General features: G+C 40.7%; 1 protein-coding gene across 1 annotated transcript in view; it reads right to left on the bottom strand.

Moving 5' to 3' along the window:
* Window positions 1-11,520, bottom strand: part of gpr158b (G protein-coupled receptor 158b) — a 91,190-nt gene extending 79,670 nt beyond the window's left edge. The window contains exons 1-2 of the mRNA XM_029642072.2: window positions 10,615-11,520; window positions 5,756-5,861 (exon numbers count right to left, since the gene is read on the bottom strand). Of these exons, the coding sequence (XP_029497932.2) occupies window positions 5,756-5,861; window positions 10,615-11,486 (978 nt within the window). The 5' untranslated portion in view covers window positions 11,487-11,520. The remainder of the gene's footprint in view (window positions 1-5,755; window positions 5,862-10,614) is intronic.
* Window positions 11,521-16,697: the final 5,177 nt, after the last annotated feature.

The raw sequence follows: 16,697 nt of genomic DNA, 5'->3' as shown, positions 1-16,697 counted from the left end.
TTTCAGTTCACTGCAGCTAGCGACTGGAACGAGCTGCAAAAAACACTCAAACTGGATCGTTCTATCTCCATCTCTTCATTCAAAGACTCAATCATGGACATTTACTGACAGTTGTGGCTGCTTCGCGTGAGTTATATATATATATATACTGTATATATATTGTTTTTAATCCCAGCCCCCATCCCCACATGAGGCCTTTTGCCTTCTTAACTGACTTGCCTAGTTAAATAAATAAATGTCTAAAGGAGGTTTCGTCAGAAATTATGCAGGGGTCTCTGCATAGAGAAAAATTTAAGTCCTTGCCTAATGAGGACAGAGATAACCTTGAAGAGGTAATTATATCTGATGAAATTCAGGAGGCCATTTTTTGCATTGCAGGGGAGAAGCAACCTGGGCTGGATGGATTTTCCATTTAATTTCACAAGGCTTTCCTTCCCAAGTTAATTGACCCACGTGTAATATGATCAAGCCCTCATTACTGTATTCCCTGCCCAGTGCAACTAAAATTCTTGTTAAACAAAATTATTGTTAACCCATAGACTCGATGGGGTCTTACCAGGCCTGGTTAATGTAGATCAGACAGGCTTTGTATGAATCGTCAGAAAATATTAGGACATTATTCAATATTATGTATTGTGTGGAGGGTATACAGGAGCCTGATGGCTGTGGAAAAATCATTTGATCTGGAGATTTCTTCTGGGCGTTTTAAAGTGTATGAATATACAGTGGGGCAAAAACGTATTTAGTCAGCCACCAATTGTGCAAGTTCTCCCACTTAAAAAGATGAGAGAGGCCTGTAATCACTCTCTCTAACTCTGACATGTATAGTCTAGTGAGCGCATGTTCTGCTTTACACGTCATTAAGGTGTTGTATTCTAGCTGTTTTGAGGTCAGTTTTTGTTTAGTTGCATCCTCAAATGTTGCGCTGTGTTTGTTCTCAAGGTCTTTAATTTCTCTTTTCAAGAATTCTACTTCGGCTGTATACATCTTCCACTCACTGGCTCTATACGAGATGATCTGTCCCCTTACATATGCTTTTAGGGTCCCCCATACAATTGCAGGGGATGCAGAATTAGTATTAATACTTACAAATATATAAATTTGTGCATTTATAAATGTTACAAAGTTAGTGTCATTGAGGAGATATGACCCTAACCTCCAGCGGTGAACGGTCTGATAGGGATTCTGGCTAGATATTCACAAATGAGAATCAAGAGGCCTTACCCACCGGTAATAGGAAATGTCCATTCTTGAATAGCAGTTATGGCCAGAAGAGTAAAATTAGTATTACTTGGCTGACTGATTGAGAAGTCTACATATATCTACGAGTCCAAATGTTTTCATTTCCCTTTTCAACATTCTTAGCTGCTTGTGTGAGGTTAGTCACCTTAGAGGAGGATCTATAATTGGCTGAGTTCAAAACCAAATTAAGTCTCCTCCAATGATAATCTGTGACGATGGGCAATTTAATTTGAGAAATAGATCTTGATAAAAATGTAGGGTCATCATAGTTTGGCCCATAAACATTCACAATGCACAAGGGCACAGAATCAATACAGCCTTGCATGATCACAAACCTACTTGTCCTTAATCTGTGATTGTAATTTAAGCCAACAAGCACTATGGCTTAGCATGGCTAGAGTGAGAAGTAAAAGAGGAAAAATACACCTGATCAACCCATTCTATTCTAAGCTTGCTGTGCTCAGCATCTGTTAAATGAGTCTCCTGTAGAAGGGCTATATCCACCTTATGCTGCTTCAGGTAGCTTAAGATACATTTCACAGGTCTGTTTATACCCTTCACATTCCAAATTATGAGTGTTAGGGGCAGACGTTTAGGGGTTTGATTGAAGCAAATTATAATGAGAGATGTAAATATATTGAGTGCGGAGAAAAATGTAAAACAAATGAAAAGGTACAATAACTGGTATATAAGCATACATCTCTCCAACCTGTGTGAGCTAGTTTAATTCCCCTTCCCAACCCCCTGTCGACTCTCTCCCCAACAGAGAGAGTAAAACAACCCAACCCTATCGAGGCTATTACAGCTAAGTGGTAACACATTCCCACTTACCTAGCCCTGCTATGCATGGTGACCCCAAGATAAATTAAATTATACATCTTTTAATTGTGTATTGCCATCACCTCTGTTGAATAATACATATGTATATCTTCTGACTTCAACTTCAACTGTATATATATATACAGTGGGGCAAAAAAGTATTTAGTCAGCCAACAATTGTGCAAGTTCTCCCACTTAAAAAGATGAGTGAGGCCTGTAATTTTCATCATAGGTACACTTCAACTATGACAGACAAAATGAGAAAAAAAATCCAGAAAATCACATTGTAGGATTTTTAATGAATTTATTTGCAAATTATGGTGGAAATTTAGTATTTGGTCAATAACAAAAGTTTATCTCAATACTTTATTACATACCCTTTGTTGGCAATGACAGAGGTCAAACGTTTTCTGTAAGTCTTCACAAGGTTTTCACACACTGTTGCTGGTATTTTGGCCCATTCCTCCATGTAGATCTCCTCTAGATCATCCATATATATAGAAAATGAGACCCCGGAGACCTTGGGTGCATCATTCTCGATACTCTAAAGTGACTTTTACTCCTAATCTCTTCATTTATTGATATACACACATACACACACACAGTTGAAGTCAGAAGATAACATCAACTTAGGTCATTAAAACTCCAACCTGAACATCAACCTTGGAGGACATCAACCTTTTCCTCTAGCTTCAAGATGGAGTCAACTAGCTTCTTGTCTGTTTCCTCCACATCTTTGCGTACATCAACAATTGCGATTTCATGGTTAGAGTGCCTGATTTCCAACTGGGTTAACCGCTCACTTGTGGCCAGTTGGTCTTAGTGTAGTTGATGCATGATTTAATCAATTTTGTTGAGTCGGGCAGATATTCTATTTGAACGATGGTCTTATCCATCTCCATCTTGAACCAGGCAGGCACTGCCTCATTGTCCGTCTTTGACGGGGAGGTAACTGAGGGTTTAGGAAGGTCTGTCTTTTTAGGAGGAATCTTGTTTTGGAGCTGGTAAGTGATAGCGTTATGTCTACTTGCTTTTTTAGTAGGTTAACAGCATAAATGTGGTTGAAAAATGAAATTATCTATGAATTTCTCAGAGCGCTATGCACAACGCGTACCCTAATTGTGCCGCCATTTTTCCTCTGTAACTGTAATTCTTACCCTAGCCCTAATTGTAACCCTAAAAAAGCTATTTTCTTGTGGGGACTGTCGAAATGTCCACACGTCCAAATATTCCTTGTTTTACTATCCTTGTGAGGACTTCTGGTCGCTACAAGGATAGTAAAACCAAACCAAACCACACACACACACACACACACACCCTCTACTTCAACCAAACAGCATCAACAACTTGGAAGACGGATGGTTGTGTCGATATAGCCTGCACTCTGAGTGTGATAAAACATGATGTCTCTCCGGTGCCAGTAATGAAAACACTAGTAAAAACCTCCTCATTTCACTTCCAGAGTGTTTTACACTGTATTAAGCAGTGAACAATACACGCCCACAAGCAAAGGCTTATATGCAGCATCCTTCCTGCATATTCAATGCAAATATTGCTTCAGAGCTCTGTTAATCTTGCTATTCTTTACATAACAACAAAGATAAACCTACACAAAAATAAACATGCACTGCAGCTGACAAGAGTGAATTTACTGTCTACATGGAGACGAGCAACATTTCAAGCATAAACTTCACACCTAGAGAAACAATACTGAGAGCACAATTGTTTTTGTTCTCATGCCTTCAATGATTTCCCCAGTAGCAGTAGAGATATAGGATGTGTATTTGTTATCTTGACAAGTACCCAGAATTTTTATATGCATTACCAATTATATTCAGAGTGACATGCAGTACATTGTTTGCAAAGAAGCAATGTACTGTATTCTTACTAAGGTCTTTACTGTGAAGGACCTCGGCGTTACTCTGGACCCTGATCTCTCTTTTGAAGAACATATCAAGACCATTTCAAGGACAGCTTTTTTCCATCTACGTAACATTGCAAAAATCAGAAACTTTCTGTCCAAAAATTATGCAGAAAAATTAATCCATGCTTTTGTCACTTCTAGGTTAGACTACTGCAATGCTCTACTTTCCGGCTACCCGGATAAAGCACTAAATAAACGGCTGCTAGAATCCTGACTAGAACCAAAAAATGTGATCATATTACTCCAATGCTAGCCTCCCTACACTGGCTTCCTGTCAAAGCAAGGGCTGATTTCAAGGTTTTACTGCTAACCTACAAAGCATTACATGGGCTTGCTCCTACCTTTCTCTCTGATTTGGTCCTGCCGTACATACCTACACGTACGCTACGGTCACAAGACGCAGGCCTCCTAATTGTCCCTAGAAGGCAGGGCTTTCTCCTATAGAGCTCCATTTTTATGGAACGGTCTGCCTACCCATGTCAGAGACGCAAACTCGGTCTCAACCTTGAAGTCTTTACTGAAGACTCATCTCTTCAGTGGGTCATATGATTGAGTGTAGTCTGGCCCAGGAGTGGGAAGGTGAACGGAAAGGCTCTGGAGCAACGAACCGCCCTTGCTGTCTCTGCCTGGCCGGTTCCCCTCTTTCCACTGGGATTCTCTGCCTCTAACCCTATTACAGGGGCTGAGTCACTGGCTTACTGTGGCTCTCTCATACCGTCCCTGGGAGGGGTGCGTCACCTGAGTGGGTTGAGTCACTGATGTGATCATCCTGTCTGGGTTGGCGCCCCCCCCCCCTTGGGTTGTGCCGTGGCGGAGATCTTTGTGGGCTATACTCAGCCTTGTCTCAGGATGGTAAGTTGGTGGTTGAAGGTATCCCTCTAGTGGTGTGGGGGCTGTGCTTTGGCAAAGAAGGTGGGGTTATATCCTTCCTGTTTGGCCCTGTCCGGGGGTGTCCTCAGATGGGGCCACAGTGTCTCCTGACCCCTCCTGTCTCAGCCTCCAGTATTTATGCTGCAGTAGTTTATGTGTCGGGGGGCTAGGGTCAGTTTGTTATATCTGGAGTACTTCTCCTGTCCTAGTCGGTGTCCTGTGTGAATTTAAGTGTGCTCTCTCTAATTCTCTCTTTCTTTCTTTCTCTCTCTCGGAGGACCTGAGCCCTAGGACCATGCCTCAGGACTACCTGACATGATGACTCCTTGCTGTCCCCAGTCCACCTGGCCGTGCTGCTGCTCCAGTTTCAACTGTTCTGCCTTATTATTATTGGACCATGCTGGTCATTTATGAACATCTTGGCCATGTTCTGTTATAATCTCCACCCGGCACAGCCAGAAGAGGACTGGCCACCCCACATAGTCTGGTTCCTCTCTAGGTTTCTTCCTAGGTTTTGGCCTTTCTAGGGCGTTTTTCCTAACCACCGTGCTTCTACACCTGCATTGCTTGCTGTTTGGGGTTTTAGGCTGGGTTTCTGTACAGCACTTTGAGATATCAGCTGATGGTCGAAGGGCTATATAAATAAATTTGATTTGATTTGATTTATGTACTGTATGATTTTTCATTGTTAGCAAAACATTTGTGGAAGTGCCACTAGATTTAGTACTGGGATTAACAATTACAACCATGTTTTAACCAAGAGGGGGTGTTTGTGTTTGCATGTAAAGTGTAGGAAGCACACACCACCAATGTATGAACTATGGATGGATGGATAGATATATAGATAGATAGATAGATGGATGGATGGAAAGTTGAATGGATGAATGGAAGTAGACTCACGTCCATGCTGGTCACGTTACATCGGTGAGTTCCAGCAAACCAGCCACTGCTGGAGCACTGGTCAATGTCCACATCCTGTAGGTTGACATCCACTCGCACCACACCCCTGTAAGAGGAGAGAAAGAAACACAGAGAGAGAGGGGGAGAGGGGGGGTGGATAGAGGTTAGAGAGAGCAGTTAGCGTACACTCAGACGTCTCTTTTAGCGTAAGAAAGAAAGAAAGAAAACGAAAGAAAGAACGAAAGAAAGGCAAATGTTGCAATCCATTGTGACCTCATCTATAACAGGGTCTCTACTTTGGTCCAATGTCTACAGGTGAACTATTGAGAGAAATAAACTATTCAAGGCAAAAACTGGTATGAGCATTGAATGCCAGAGTATTTTGTCCAATTTAACATCAACAACAACAAAAATGTATCCTGTGTATCTGGTTTATATGTTACGTAAAATAAACATCTTTATTTAAATGTTCCCTAATGAGAGAAGTAGCCAAGCTTAAATAGCCAAATTGAATTATGTTGACTCCAGCTCTGAGCATCATGTTTACTGTAACCAAAACATAAATATATTTTAGGCTTACAGTAAATCAATAGACTGATGGTGCGCTTGATGTTGTTTACCTCTGGGAGACAATATTGCACCCACACTCTCTATCTACTGGCACATGGTTAATTAGGCTACTGCATTGGCGTGCATCCAAAGCACCTTCATAAAACCACAGTTTGCATTTGGACAACTGGATAGATGGACTGCTGGATGCATATTGAGTAAGCTATAGTTAAATTAGGCTAGCTATTGTTCAGGCCCCGTATACATAAAAAGTCTGAGAGTATGAATGCTGATCTAGGATTAGTTTAGACTTCTAGACTACAGTAAATATGATTATATGGACGGGGAGGGGCTAGCTCCCATCAGGTGTTCTCTTTCATGAAGTTTAAGATTATCAAATGAGCCCCAGGTGGGTCGCTCTCTTTATTCAATCTCTGCCTGTTAGTCTCTTTCGCTTTCCTTTTCTCTCTCTTTCTTAACTTTTTTTCTCTCAGTCTGCCACTAATCTCCCTGATCTCTGTATTTCTGTGTCTGGCAATCTTGCCACTCTTTATTACAAAATCAAACATTATCTCCCAATTCACCCAGTCTGTCTGTCTTTCTCCCTCTCTTATAATGCCCAGGCCTCAGGGGTTGTTCTCAAGAGGAGTCTGACAACCATTAGCTCCATCTGTCTGGTGGGAACTGGAACAAACACCAATGAAGAAAAAAGGCTGAGGCTCATGCCATCTTTCCCCTGGCGCAAGAATAAGATGGGAAAGAAAGAACATGTAACTGTGATAGAGGAAGTGTTGATAAGCGGAATAATCTGTGTGCATGTGGGAGGGAGTGAGGGAGAGAAGGAAGGTGAGAAAAAATGTGTGTGAGAATGTGAGGACTCATGGGGTAACCACCAAGCAGGAGGGATTTTCTTTTTAAGTCACTCTGCTAGAAACAAAACCATACAGCCATACATAACCAGTGGTGGAAAAAGTACCCAATTGTCATACTTGAGTAAAATCACAGATACTGTACCATAATAGAAAATGACCAGATAAAAGTGAAAGTCACCCAGTAAATACTACTTGAGTAAAAGTCTAAAAGTATTTGGTTTTAAATATACTTTTTAAGTATCAAAAGTAAATGTAATTGCTAAAATTTACTTAAGTATCCAATGTAAAAGTAAAAGTGTTACTAATTTCAAATTCCTTATATTAAGCAAACCAGGCGGCATGATTTTCTTGTTTTTTAAATGTACGGATAGCCAGGGAGGGCCATACTCAGACATAATTTACAAACATAACATTTGTGTTTAATGAGTCTGCCAGATCAGTTGCAGTAGGGATGACCATGGATTTTCTCTTGATAAGTACGTGAACTGGACAATTTTCCTGTCCTGCTAAGCATTCAAAATATAAGTATTTTTGGGTGTCAAGGAAATTGGATGGAGTACAAAGTATATTATTTTCTATAGGAATGTAGGAGTAAAAGTCAAAGTTGTCAAAATATAAATAGTAAAGATACCCTAAAAAATGAATTAAGTAGTACTTAACCATATTTGATTAGCCTAACAATCTAATCCAAACAAACCATTACCAAACAGCCATTATATTAAATCATCTTTCGACCAATGTGTTATAGGCTTACTATTATTTTTTATTTTTTTTAAGAGATCTAAATGAACCTGTATCCAGCTGGGAGGAAAGAGAGGAGACGCCTCTGAGGACATGGACCAATACCTCAAGCTCAAAGCCAATGTTCTCATTCTGCATATCCTCCAAAAAAGCACACTGGCATCATTTACATTTTGATTAGGTTTACAAAAAAACATGATCCATCTTGGTTTCTTTTATCCTTGGGGTGAATAGATTGCTTTGGATGTACATCTAAAGAGTTGGTCCACAAACTCTCAGAAAAAGGAAGAAAGACGAGACAGTGCAGTGGGATTCTCTTTGATCTCGACACGTTGGGGTTGTAGTTGTAAAACCAAATCCATAGGCCTGTTCTTAAAGTCATGCTGCTGCTGGTAATCACTAGACGACTATGCCATATCCATTTGTGGGAATGTCAATTGAGTTTTAATGTGCCCTCAGGACATTCTGAAATTTTGAACAGTAACCAGCTCTTTAAAAACCAATAGAAGCAGTTACTTTCGCAGCTAATTAAAGGTCATCTTGCCGATGGCTTAATACCAATGTCCTCATAAAATGGCTGTCACGTTGTGTTCGTGGCCATAAAAAGAGAGGACTGAACATTAAAAATCAAGTACATTGGACTTGAAATCGGAAAAGTCTTAAAAGCAGCTCCAAGGTCGATAATGCCTCCTCTATGGTTGAGCTCGAGTTGATTGCTATGATTTTATGCTAAGCAGCAACAGCAGGGGTCTTTGTCTGGCTGCTAATGTATCAAATTTGTAGTGGAGACACATCAACAATGGTCCAATGCCAAATAATACCTTTCAACACATAGGCCTTTGTTTATCCCCTTCCAGATCTGAATTGTCTGGATCAGTGTGAGCAAGCATCATGACAGTTCCTACCCTATTGCAGAGACCTATCAAAACCTTTTTAATCTGTGAAGAGATTTCAACAAGGGACTAGAGCAAGTGTGGGCAACCCTGGTCATGGAATCCCTGGGAGGCCAGGTAGGTGAAATTTTGCCAATCACTGATATTAATACATCAGCTTAGTTGGTGTTGTAAATTAGTAGAGTCAGTTGTGGGGCTTGATTAGGACTAGGCTAAACTTTTGCTGTACCTGCAGCACTCCATACCAGAGCCCCTGGCTTAATGATATGGGCTTAGTAATTGTTTAGGATTGGCTCAGGCAACCGCTTTGAGATCATCTTGCATTTATGCAAAAGAAATGCACAAAACTGACTAATTTACATACAGATGTACTATCTTAATTTGATCACTCTGTTGTCGCAGATAATTATCCTTCACGACTTGATATGCAAACGTGTAGTGTATTCATGGTTTAAAAAGACTTCTAAAAAGTTTGTAATTTCCACTTAGAAATATCAGACTAACAAAAAATATATCACCCCTACAAAAATGTATATTAGTTATAACACACATAATCCAATTTGTAAGTCGCTCTGGATAAGAGCGTCTGCTAAATGACTTAAATGTAATGTAAATGTAATAATAATTCACATTTCCTGTTGCTGAAAGATTATTTTCCTGCTGTGAGAAATGGTTCAAATTAAGATCTGTAGTCCTGCCTAAACAAATCAAACTCAGTGATAAACTACCATGCTGGAATTATTATGTGGACACAGCAGCACTGAAATTTAAGTGGGAGTAAAGTGGACTTGAAATTCAAAGTGGTTTCAGATTGCCATTGTACTGCATGTCTTTTATAATTTATTCATGACTAAATCTATTTTTGGACACACTTGGACTGGAGCCTTGAAATATGGAAATATACTTTGTGTTTCCTAATTAACTAACCTACACTTTCAAACACCTATCGCACAAAAACATACAACAAAGCCAGGTCTTTCGAACCATGCAAGCTATGATAGCAAAGTTAAACTAATTAGGCCTACTGTTTCAGTTTTACGTTTTTACAGCAAACACAAAAAGGAAGTGTAGTCTTCCAGTGTGATTACAAAAAAACATGAGCTGTTTTTGACAGACAGCAGTGTTCATAGACAGTATAATGTGAAATGTCTTTGAGATTATATCAAGCCATCTGTTCCTTCCACTAGGGCTGATTTCTGGATTGCACAAGCATCAGACAAGCAGGAAGACAACTATAGGCTACTCAAACGTCCCACAATGTCTATCCTATCCTCAATTTAATGTATTGCCCTCTTGCTGTGCATATCACTGGATGGGACTAATCATTTTTTCATAGTTATTCACCGAGTAAGTTTTATTTCATATTCACTGGACCTATTCTTTGTGGAGGGAATATTATGGGTTGTTTGGGTTGGCTTTCTCAATTATAAACTACTGAAGATTCGACTACCACAGCAGGACCAAACGCTGTTTTCAGAAATGGCTAGCTCTGTGCAAACTATTCACAAGCATCATAATAGAGGATAGGTCGAAAGTTACTATCGTAATAAGATGCTCTAGCTAAACTTTAAAACGTTGTTGTGAGGAAGCAGCTTTATCCTACTGTTTGTGTTGAAATGATGTATGAGGGCCCTTCAAAGCGCGGGAAGCGCGCGGTCAGTTCAGCAATGCTGTACTCAGGGTCAGAAAAACTATATTTAGGCCTACCTACCATTTCTTCAATCAATAAACAATAGATGCGGTACATTTTAACCGAATGTGTTACTTTCAAACAAACAGTCACGAGTGACAGCCTTAGCCTCACCTGAACTCGGGTGCGGAATTTGTCTTCAACCCATAGAACCCCGCAGACAAGGTGAGTAACCAGTGTGGTACGAAATTCCCATGTTCGCATTCCAGGTAAGGCGCAGACCACTTGATTTGACTTTTGTCCAGAATGTAGCTATTTTGAGTGGCTGTGGCGTCTCTGCCTGACGCCCTTCTCTGACTGTGCATTTTCTTTCGGTCCCTGAACTCGTTAAACCACTCAGAATCCGGGCTCCTGCTCTTGAGACGGTGGTGAGCAGAGTTGGAAAGGTCTTGGAGGACCACTTCCCTGTCAGTTCTTGTCGCTTGAAGGAAAACGTGAGGACCCGGTGTTGGAGCATCATTATGGAATGTAACCACTGCCTTGTGAATTTTGGGGTCCCCTTCAAGAATACTCCGGACCAGCGCGTGGTACCAGTGAATATCCCTCCGAAGGCTGTACTCTCGCGACCTGTTGGCTTGTAAAATCATGTTCAGGAAGTTGGTCGCGTGCGCTATAGTGTCCAGCACGCTATGGAGAGAATAATGAGAGGCCACATTGGTTCCACCGCGGAGGCTACTCAACTCATACCTCCGAGAACAGTTGACTTGTTCAAGAGCCGAAGAGTCTCCAGTGTGCAGGAAAGCTGTCACCACTCTAGGCAGGTCCTCCTCGATTTTGTGCGCCACCACCGTGCGCTCCGTGGCGGATCCTGGGTTATAAGTTGGATGGTGCAGCGATTCCTTGTTGATATTTTGAGTGCTGAAAATAGAAGGGTTCTTTCCTCGTATTTCTGCGTCTTTGTCGTTATCCGACCATTCTACATACCCATAATTGGATCCGAAAACAAATCCCATTTGCAAAAGCATTTGAATAAGGAAAAAACACATACTTTGACTTCTTTTACCGACACAGTGAAGAATCCGTTTGCTCTGTTGAAAACCAAAACTAGCCCCTTTCGAGCAACGACTAAATGTGTACGCTAATGTTAAACTACTATGCGATTACTTCGTATCTTCCCTATTTTATAACATAAGGTGCCATTTAAAGATAGCCTTCTACCAAAAACCTCTAGGCTACTTGCTACTTGTCCATGATAAAGAGATGCTCGACTTCACTTGCTTCCACCAACCGCCGTTCACGCTTTGCAACCGAGTGTCAGGCAGATGTTTTCAGTCAACCAATTTTCTTACTGCCCAGACATTTTTAGTTGGACGTGACGCCTTCCCAACTCCAAGCAGCTAATTATAAACAGCTATGTTATTGCAGCGGTGAGCTCTGGTAGTCGCTTTTACACAGAGCCATGGGCGAGGTAAACCACAAGCCGCCTACTTCAATCCTCCTAGAGCAGGCAGGAGAATTAGAGTGAAAACAGAGGAAATACTGGAGGCTCGAGCAAATTGCTTTCATAGTCCCATCCCTTCCAATATCGCATAGGGCACCTGAAGTGTCGTAGACACACGCGTGTGGCTGCTATTGCTGCCAATCCTCTCTGTGAAGTGGTATAATATGGGTGGAGCGAGCTGCAGGAGCTGTTCTGTGCTGAAAGTAGCCTGTCAGTATGGGAAAGGACGTTGACCGATTTATGCATGACAAGTCAAGTGAAACGTGCAGGGTTTTTAATTGGGATTTTGTAGGTGATGAAATAGAGCCTATTATTTTTATATTTTCCTTGATAACTGGCCAGTCATCTCCCACAGTGATATCTTTATTTTATCATTACTAAAAATGCATGTCAGGTGTATGACAAAAGTGTTCAAAAGTGGTGTGGCAAAATTTGTAGTGTCTTCTGGGGCCTGGATTTTCCTGATCTCATGACCTAGTCAGGTAAATCTCTGGCTCCTATTTGTAGGCAATTACAAAATAGTATCATTATAGATAGCTTCCTTTTTCATCTGTGACTACAGGGCTGGTGTTTTTCTTCTCCGGTCATGTGAATTCGAAACACTCCTGGCCTCAGGTGGATCAAGCCCTTTCAAACTACCACAAACCTTGTTATTATTCATTCTGGATCTGATATCAAAAGAGCCAGAGACTACAACGTCAATGGACAACATACTGTACTGTGTAGTTTAGTGAACTCCTATAGCAGGATTGAGCATTATGTAAATGCTTCCGTCCCTCTCCTCGCCCCAACCTGGGCTCGAACCAGGGACCCTCTGCACACATAAACCACAGTCACTCACAAAGCATCGTTATCCATCGGGCCACAAAAGACACTGCCCTTGCAGAGCAAGGGGAACAACTACTTCTAGGTGTCAGAGCGAGTGATGTCACCGACTGAACCACTATTAGTGCGCACCACCGCTAACTAGCTAGCCATTTCATATCGGCCACATAAAGACTAGTTACCAATGTATTTAAATATCTATTTCACTCTATACAGACAGGTTTCAATGTAGAAAAGTATTTTAATTTGCTGTCATTAAACCTATTATTTACTCATCTGATTTACAGTGCTCTTCTGCAATTATTCATTTTGTAAGTTTTATTTAAGGCAGTAGAATTTGAAACGAGGCAGGGTTAAATTTAACACTATACACAGTAGACTTTGTTACAATGTTTTTTTTATGTGTAAGTCATCATTAAACCACAAACCTTGTGTTGTTGTCCTGGTCTCCATCTGGCCCACCAGAGGTTAGTTCCCTGACGCTCACTGTAGGAACTGATTGCCTGTAAAAATCCATGTCTTCAATCATTAAATCAACTACTTTCAACATTTTAATTGAAAATACTATGCCCCTTTTCATGAAGTAGATTTTATTGAATGTTTCAATAAAATGTCATAATACGTTAGATTTAGCTGCTGGGAGGCAAGAAGACCCCTAGCTCTGCTAAAACCAAAGACGTGCCATTTTCAAGGGATTGTTAAAGTAGGGCTGTCCCCCAAAAATATTATCTTGGCTGCCTGAAAGTCGTCTGTTCTTTCGACCAATCGATTGCTCAACATTTTTAAAGGTGTACTTTTCCATATATAGACACACCCTATGTGTTTTAATAAAATAAACTACAGTGCCTTCGGAAGGTATTCAGACAAATGGACTTTTTCCACATTTTGTTACATAACAGCCTTTTTTAAAGAATCCTCAGCAATCTACACACGATACCCCATATTGACAAAAAATATACATATATTTTTTGCAAATGTATAAATATTAAAAACAGAAATACCTTATTTACATAAATCAAATCAAAATCAAATCAAATGTATTTATATAGCCCTTCGTACATCAGCTAATATCTCAAAGTGCTGTACAGAAACCCAGCCTAAAACCCCAAACAGCAAGCAATGCAGGTGTAGAAGCACGGTGGCTAGGAAAAACTCCCTAGAAAGGCCAAAACCTAGGAGGAAACCTAGAGAGGAACCAGGCTATGTGGGGGGGCCAGTCCTCTTCTGGCTGTGCCGGGTGGAGATTATAACAAAACATGGCCAAGATGTTCAAATGTTCATAAATGACCAGCATGGTCGAATAATAATAAGGCAGAACAGTTGAAACTGGAGCAGCAGCACGGTCAGGTGGACTTTGAGATATCAGCTGATGTACGAAGGGCTATATAAATAAATTTGATTTGATTTGAATAGCCTACACTAGGAGTCAGCAACCTTTCTCATGTGAAATGCCAATTTATCTTACAATTTTTACAGATCTGCGTGCCAGTTATGGTGTTCTTATGCACATTTTCGTGAAACAGTTTAATTTTATTTTTAATAACATCTCAATCACTGTCATGTGGTAAATCTAAATTCTATCCAAATCTAAATGAAAACCTAAAAAGTAACTTCCATTGCCAACTTTGTAAAAATAGCCTACATAAAGCCAATAAATAAAAACATTGGGAAAGGGGGATACCTAGTCAGTTGCACAACTGAATGCATTCAACTGAAATGTGTCTTCCGCATTTAACCCAACCCCTCTGAATCAGAGAGGTGCGGGGGGCTGCCATTATCATCCAAGTCTTCAGTGCACTGGGAACAGTGGGTTAACTGCGTTTCTCAGGAGCAGAACAACCGATTTTTACTTTGTCAGCTTGGGGATTCAATTCATCAACCTTTCGGTTACTGGCCCAACGCTCTAACCACTAGGCTACCATTGCAGTCTGCAGGTAGAAAATATCCTGATAAAAATAAATATTCTATAAATCACATTGGCTACACATGGCCTTTCTGCAGGGGTGCAACTTTCACTGGGGACGGGGAGGACATTTTGAAATGGCATTTTTGTGCCCCTCCCAGTTTTATCATTGGAATTGGATACAACAGGAGGGAACGGTGTGGTTTAGGACCATGTGGATGAGCTCCTGTTCCTCTTATAGAATATTAGCTCAAAAGTATTGTGGGGCTCGTGCACCTAAATATAAACAGTACCAGCACCCAAAATGAGTACCAGAACCTATTTCATTCCAAGTCAAGCACTGATAAGAAGCCTATTTTATGACATTTCCACTGGATCAGAGCATGACATTTTTCCCTTTCACTCTGAGTGTTTATTGAAAGGGAGAGAGCTGGAAAGATTTTTCAAATACACTGAGGAACAATTGTAACTCTCAATGGATGTGAAAACAGACTTTGTTTGCTTGCTGTTTGAGGTGAAGAAACCATTACTTTGAGAAGCTCCATGTCATTAGTGGTCGTGCGTTAAGCCAATCAGAAATACTATCAGATCCCGAAATGGGTACATTTATATGCGTACATTTGTGCACAGGCCAGGTAGCCTATAGGCCTACTTCATTGTGTGCGCATCCTTACTCAACATTTACAGGAGCGCTCCAGACAAAAGACAATGACTAAATTGACAGAACTCGTAAATGGAATTAAACAAACCTAAACTTGTTTCTCACAAGTGTAGAATAGGTTGTGCACTCTGCAAACAATGTGTCCACTCCGACAATGAGAACAAGGAGACAGGAATAATAACAGTGAATGCATTAAAATAAATTACTGTAACCATAGTAACAAAACGGTACATGAGGTACTGATGATATATGTAATGGGGAATTGATATACACTAAATATAAAATGCAAACAATTCACACAATGAATGTGCACAAATTGGTGGTAGAGAGTGCATTCTAGAGAGAAGTGCATTGTGCATCTGGGCGCATGGTCAATCCAACGTCTTCATTGACTGTGCAGCATTCAAGGTAATATGGCCTCAGCAGAAGTCAGGGAAATAATGGCCTCAGCAGAAATAAGGACATTCATACTTCTTGCGCTTCGAGGAGCAGTTCAGATGCGGAGCTATACAGAGCCCTCTGCATTGTTACAAAATTTGGGAGGCGAATGGCAATGCGGTACAGAGCTCGATTTGGCCTCTGCATGCCTCTGGAGGCTCCGCCGTTGCATCACACCCTCCATATGGAGCCTCACACCCCATTTTTGAATCAAGCATGAATAGGCTTTTAGTGTAGGCCTCCGCAATGGATAAATTCACTGAGATCTCGGTTGACCAACAGCCTAACGACCAAACAATCGACCAGTCGACAAATTGGGGTCAGCGCTAAATAAATGTTATAACTATTTGGTTTTCATATCATCACCTACTGAGCATAGTCAGAACTACAGATGTCCAATTATTCCATGCAAAACAGCACACATTTAGCTCAGCAAACAACATCATTTAGCTTGCTTCATCAGAGGTTAGGCTTTTGGAAAGAGCTTGACATCGGCTAGTCCTCTTCCTGGTGAAGTTGTCATTCGTACGTACTACTGTCATCACTACTATAGATGGCATGCAAATAAAATAATATTTAGATATTGTCATCTAGTTTATCCCGTGAAAGTTTGCTTGTTAACTAGCCAATTTGACATGGTCCATCAACCAATGTAGCCTAAATCATGTCTGTCAGCAGCAATCATAATTAAAAACAATGTTGAAAAGGGGATCATGTTACCTAATTTCGCGAGGTAGGCCTCTGTTGGTTGGAGAAAAAGTACATTAGGTCTACTTACCACTCACCATATGTTTATCCATCTGTACAAAGTTTCTACTGGTAGCTTACAAAGTAAACATTATCAGCTAACAGTACCACAGCAAATGCACCCTTCTGCTGTTTGACAGGCAGAGCCCAAAAAAGATAAGAAGTTAACCTAAACCACTCAT

The sequence above is a fragment of the Oncorhynchus nerka genome, linkage group LG9b (genome assembly GCF_034236695.1).
Source record: "Oncorhynchus nerka isolate Pitt River linkage group LG9b, Oner_Uvic_2.0, whole genome shotgun sequence".
NCBI lineage: Eukaryota > Metazoa > Chordata > Actinopteri > Salmoniformes > Salmonidae > Oncorhynchus > Oncorhynchus nerka.
This window is presented reverse-complemented; position numbering and strand designations above follow the sequence as displayed.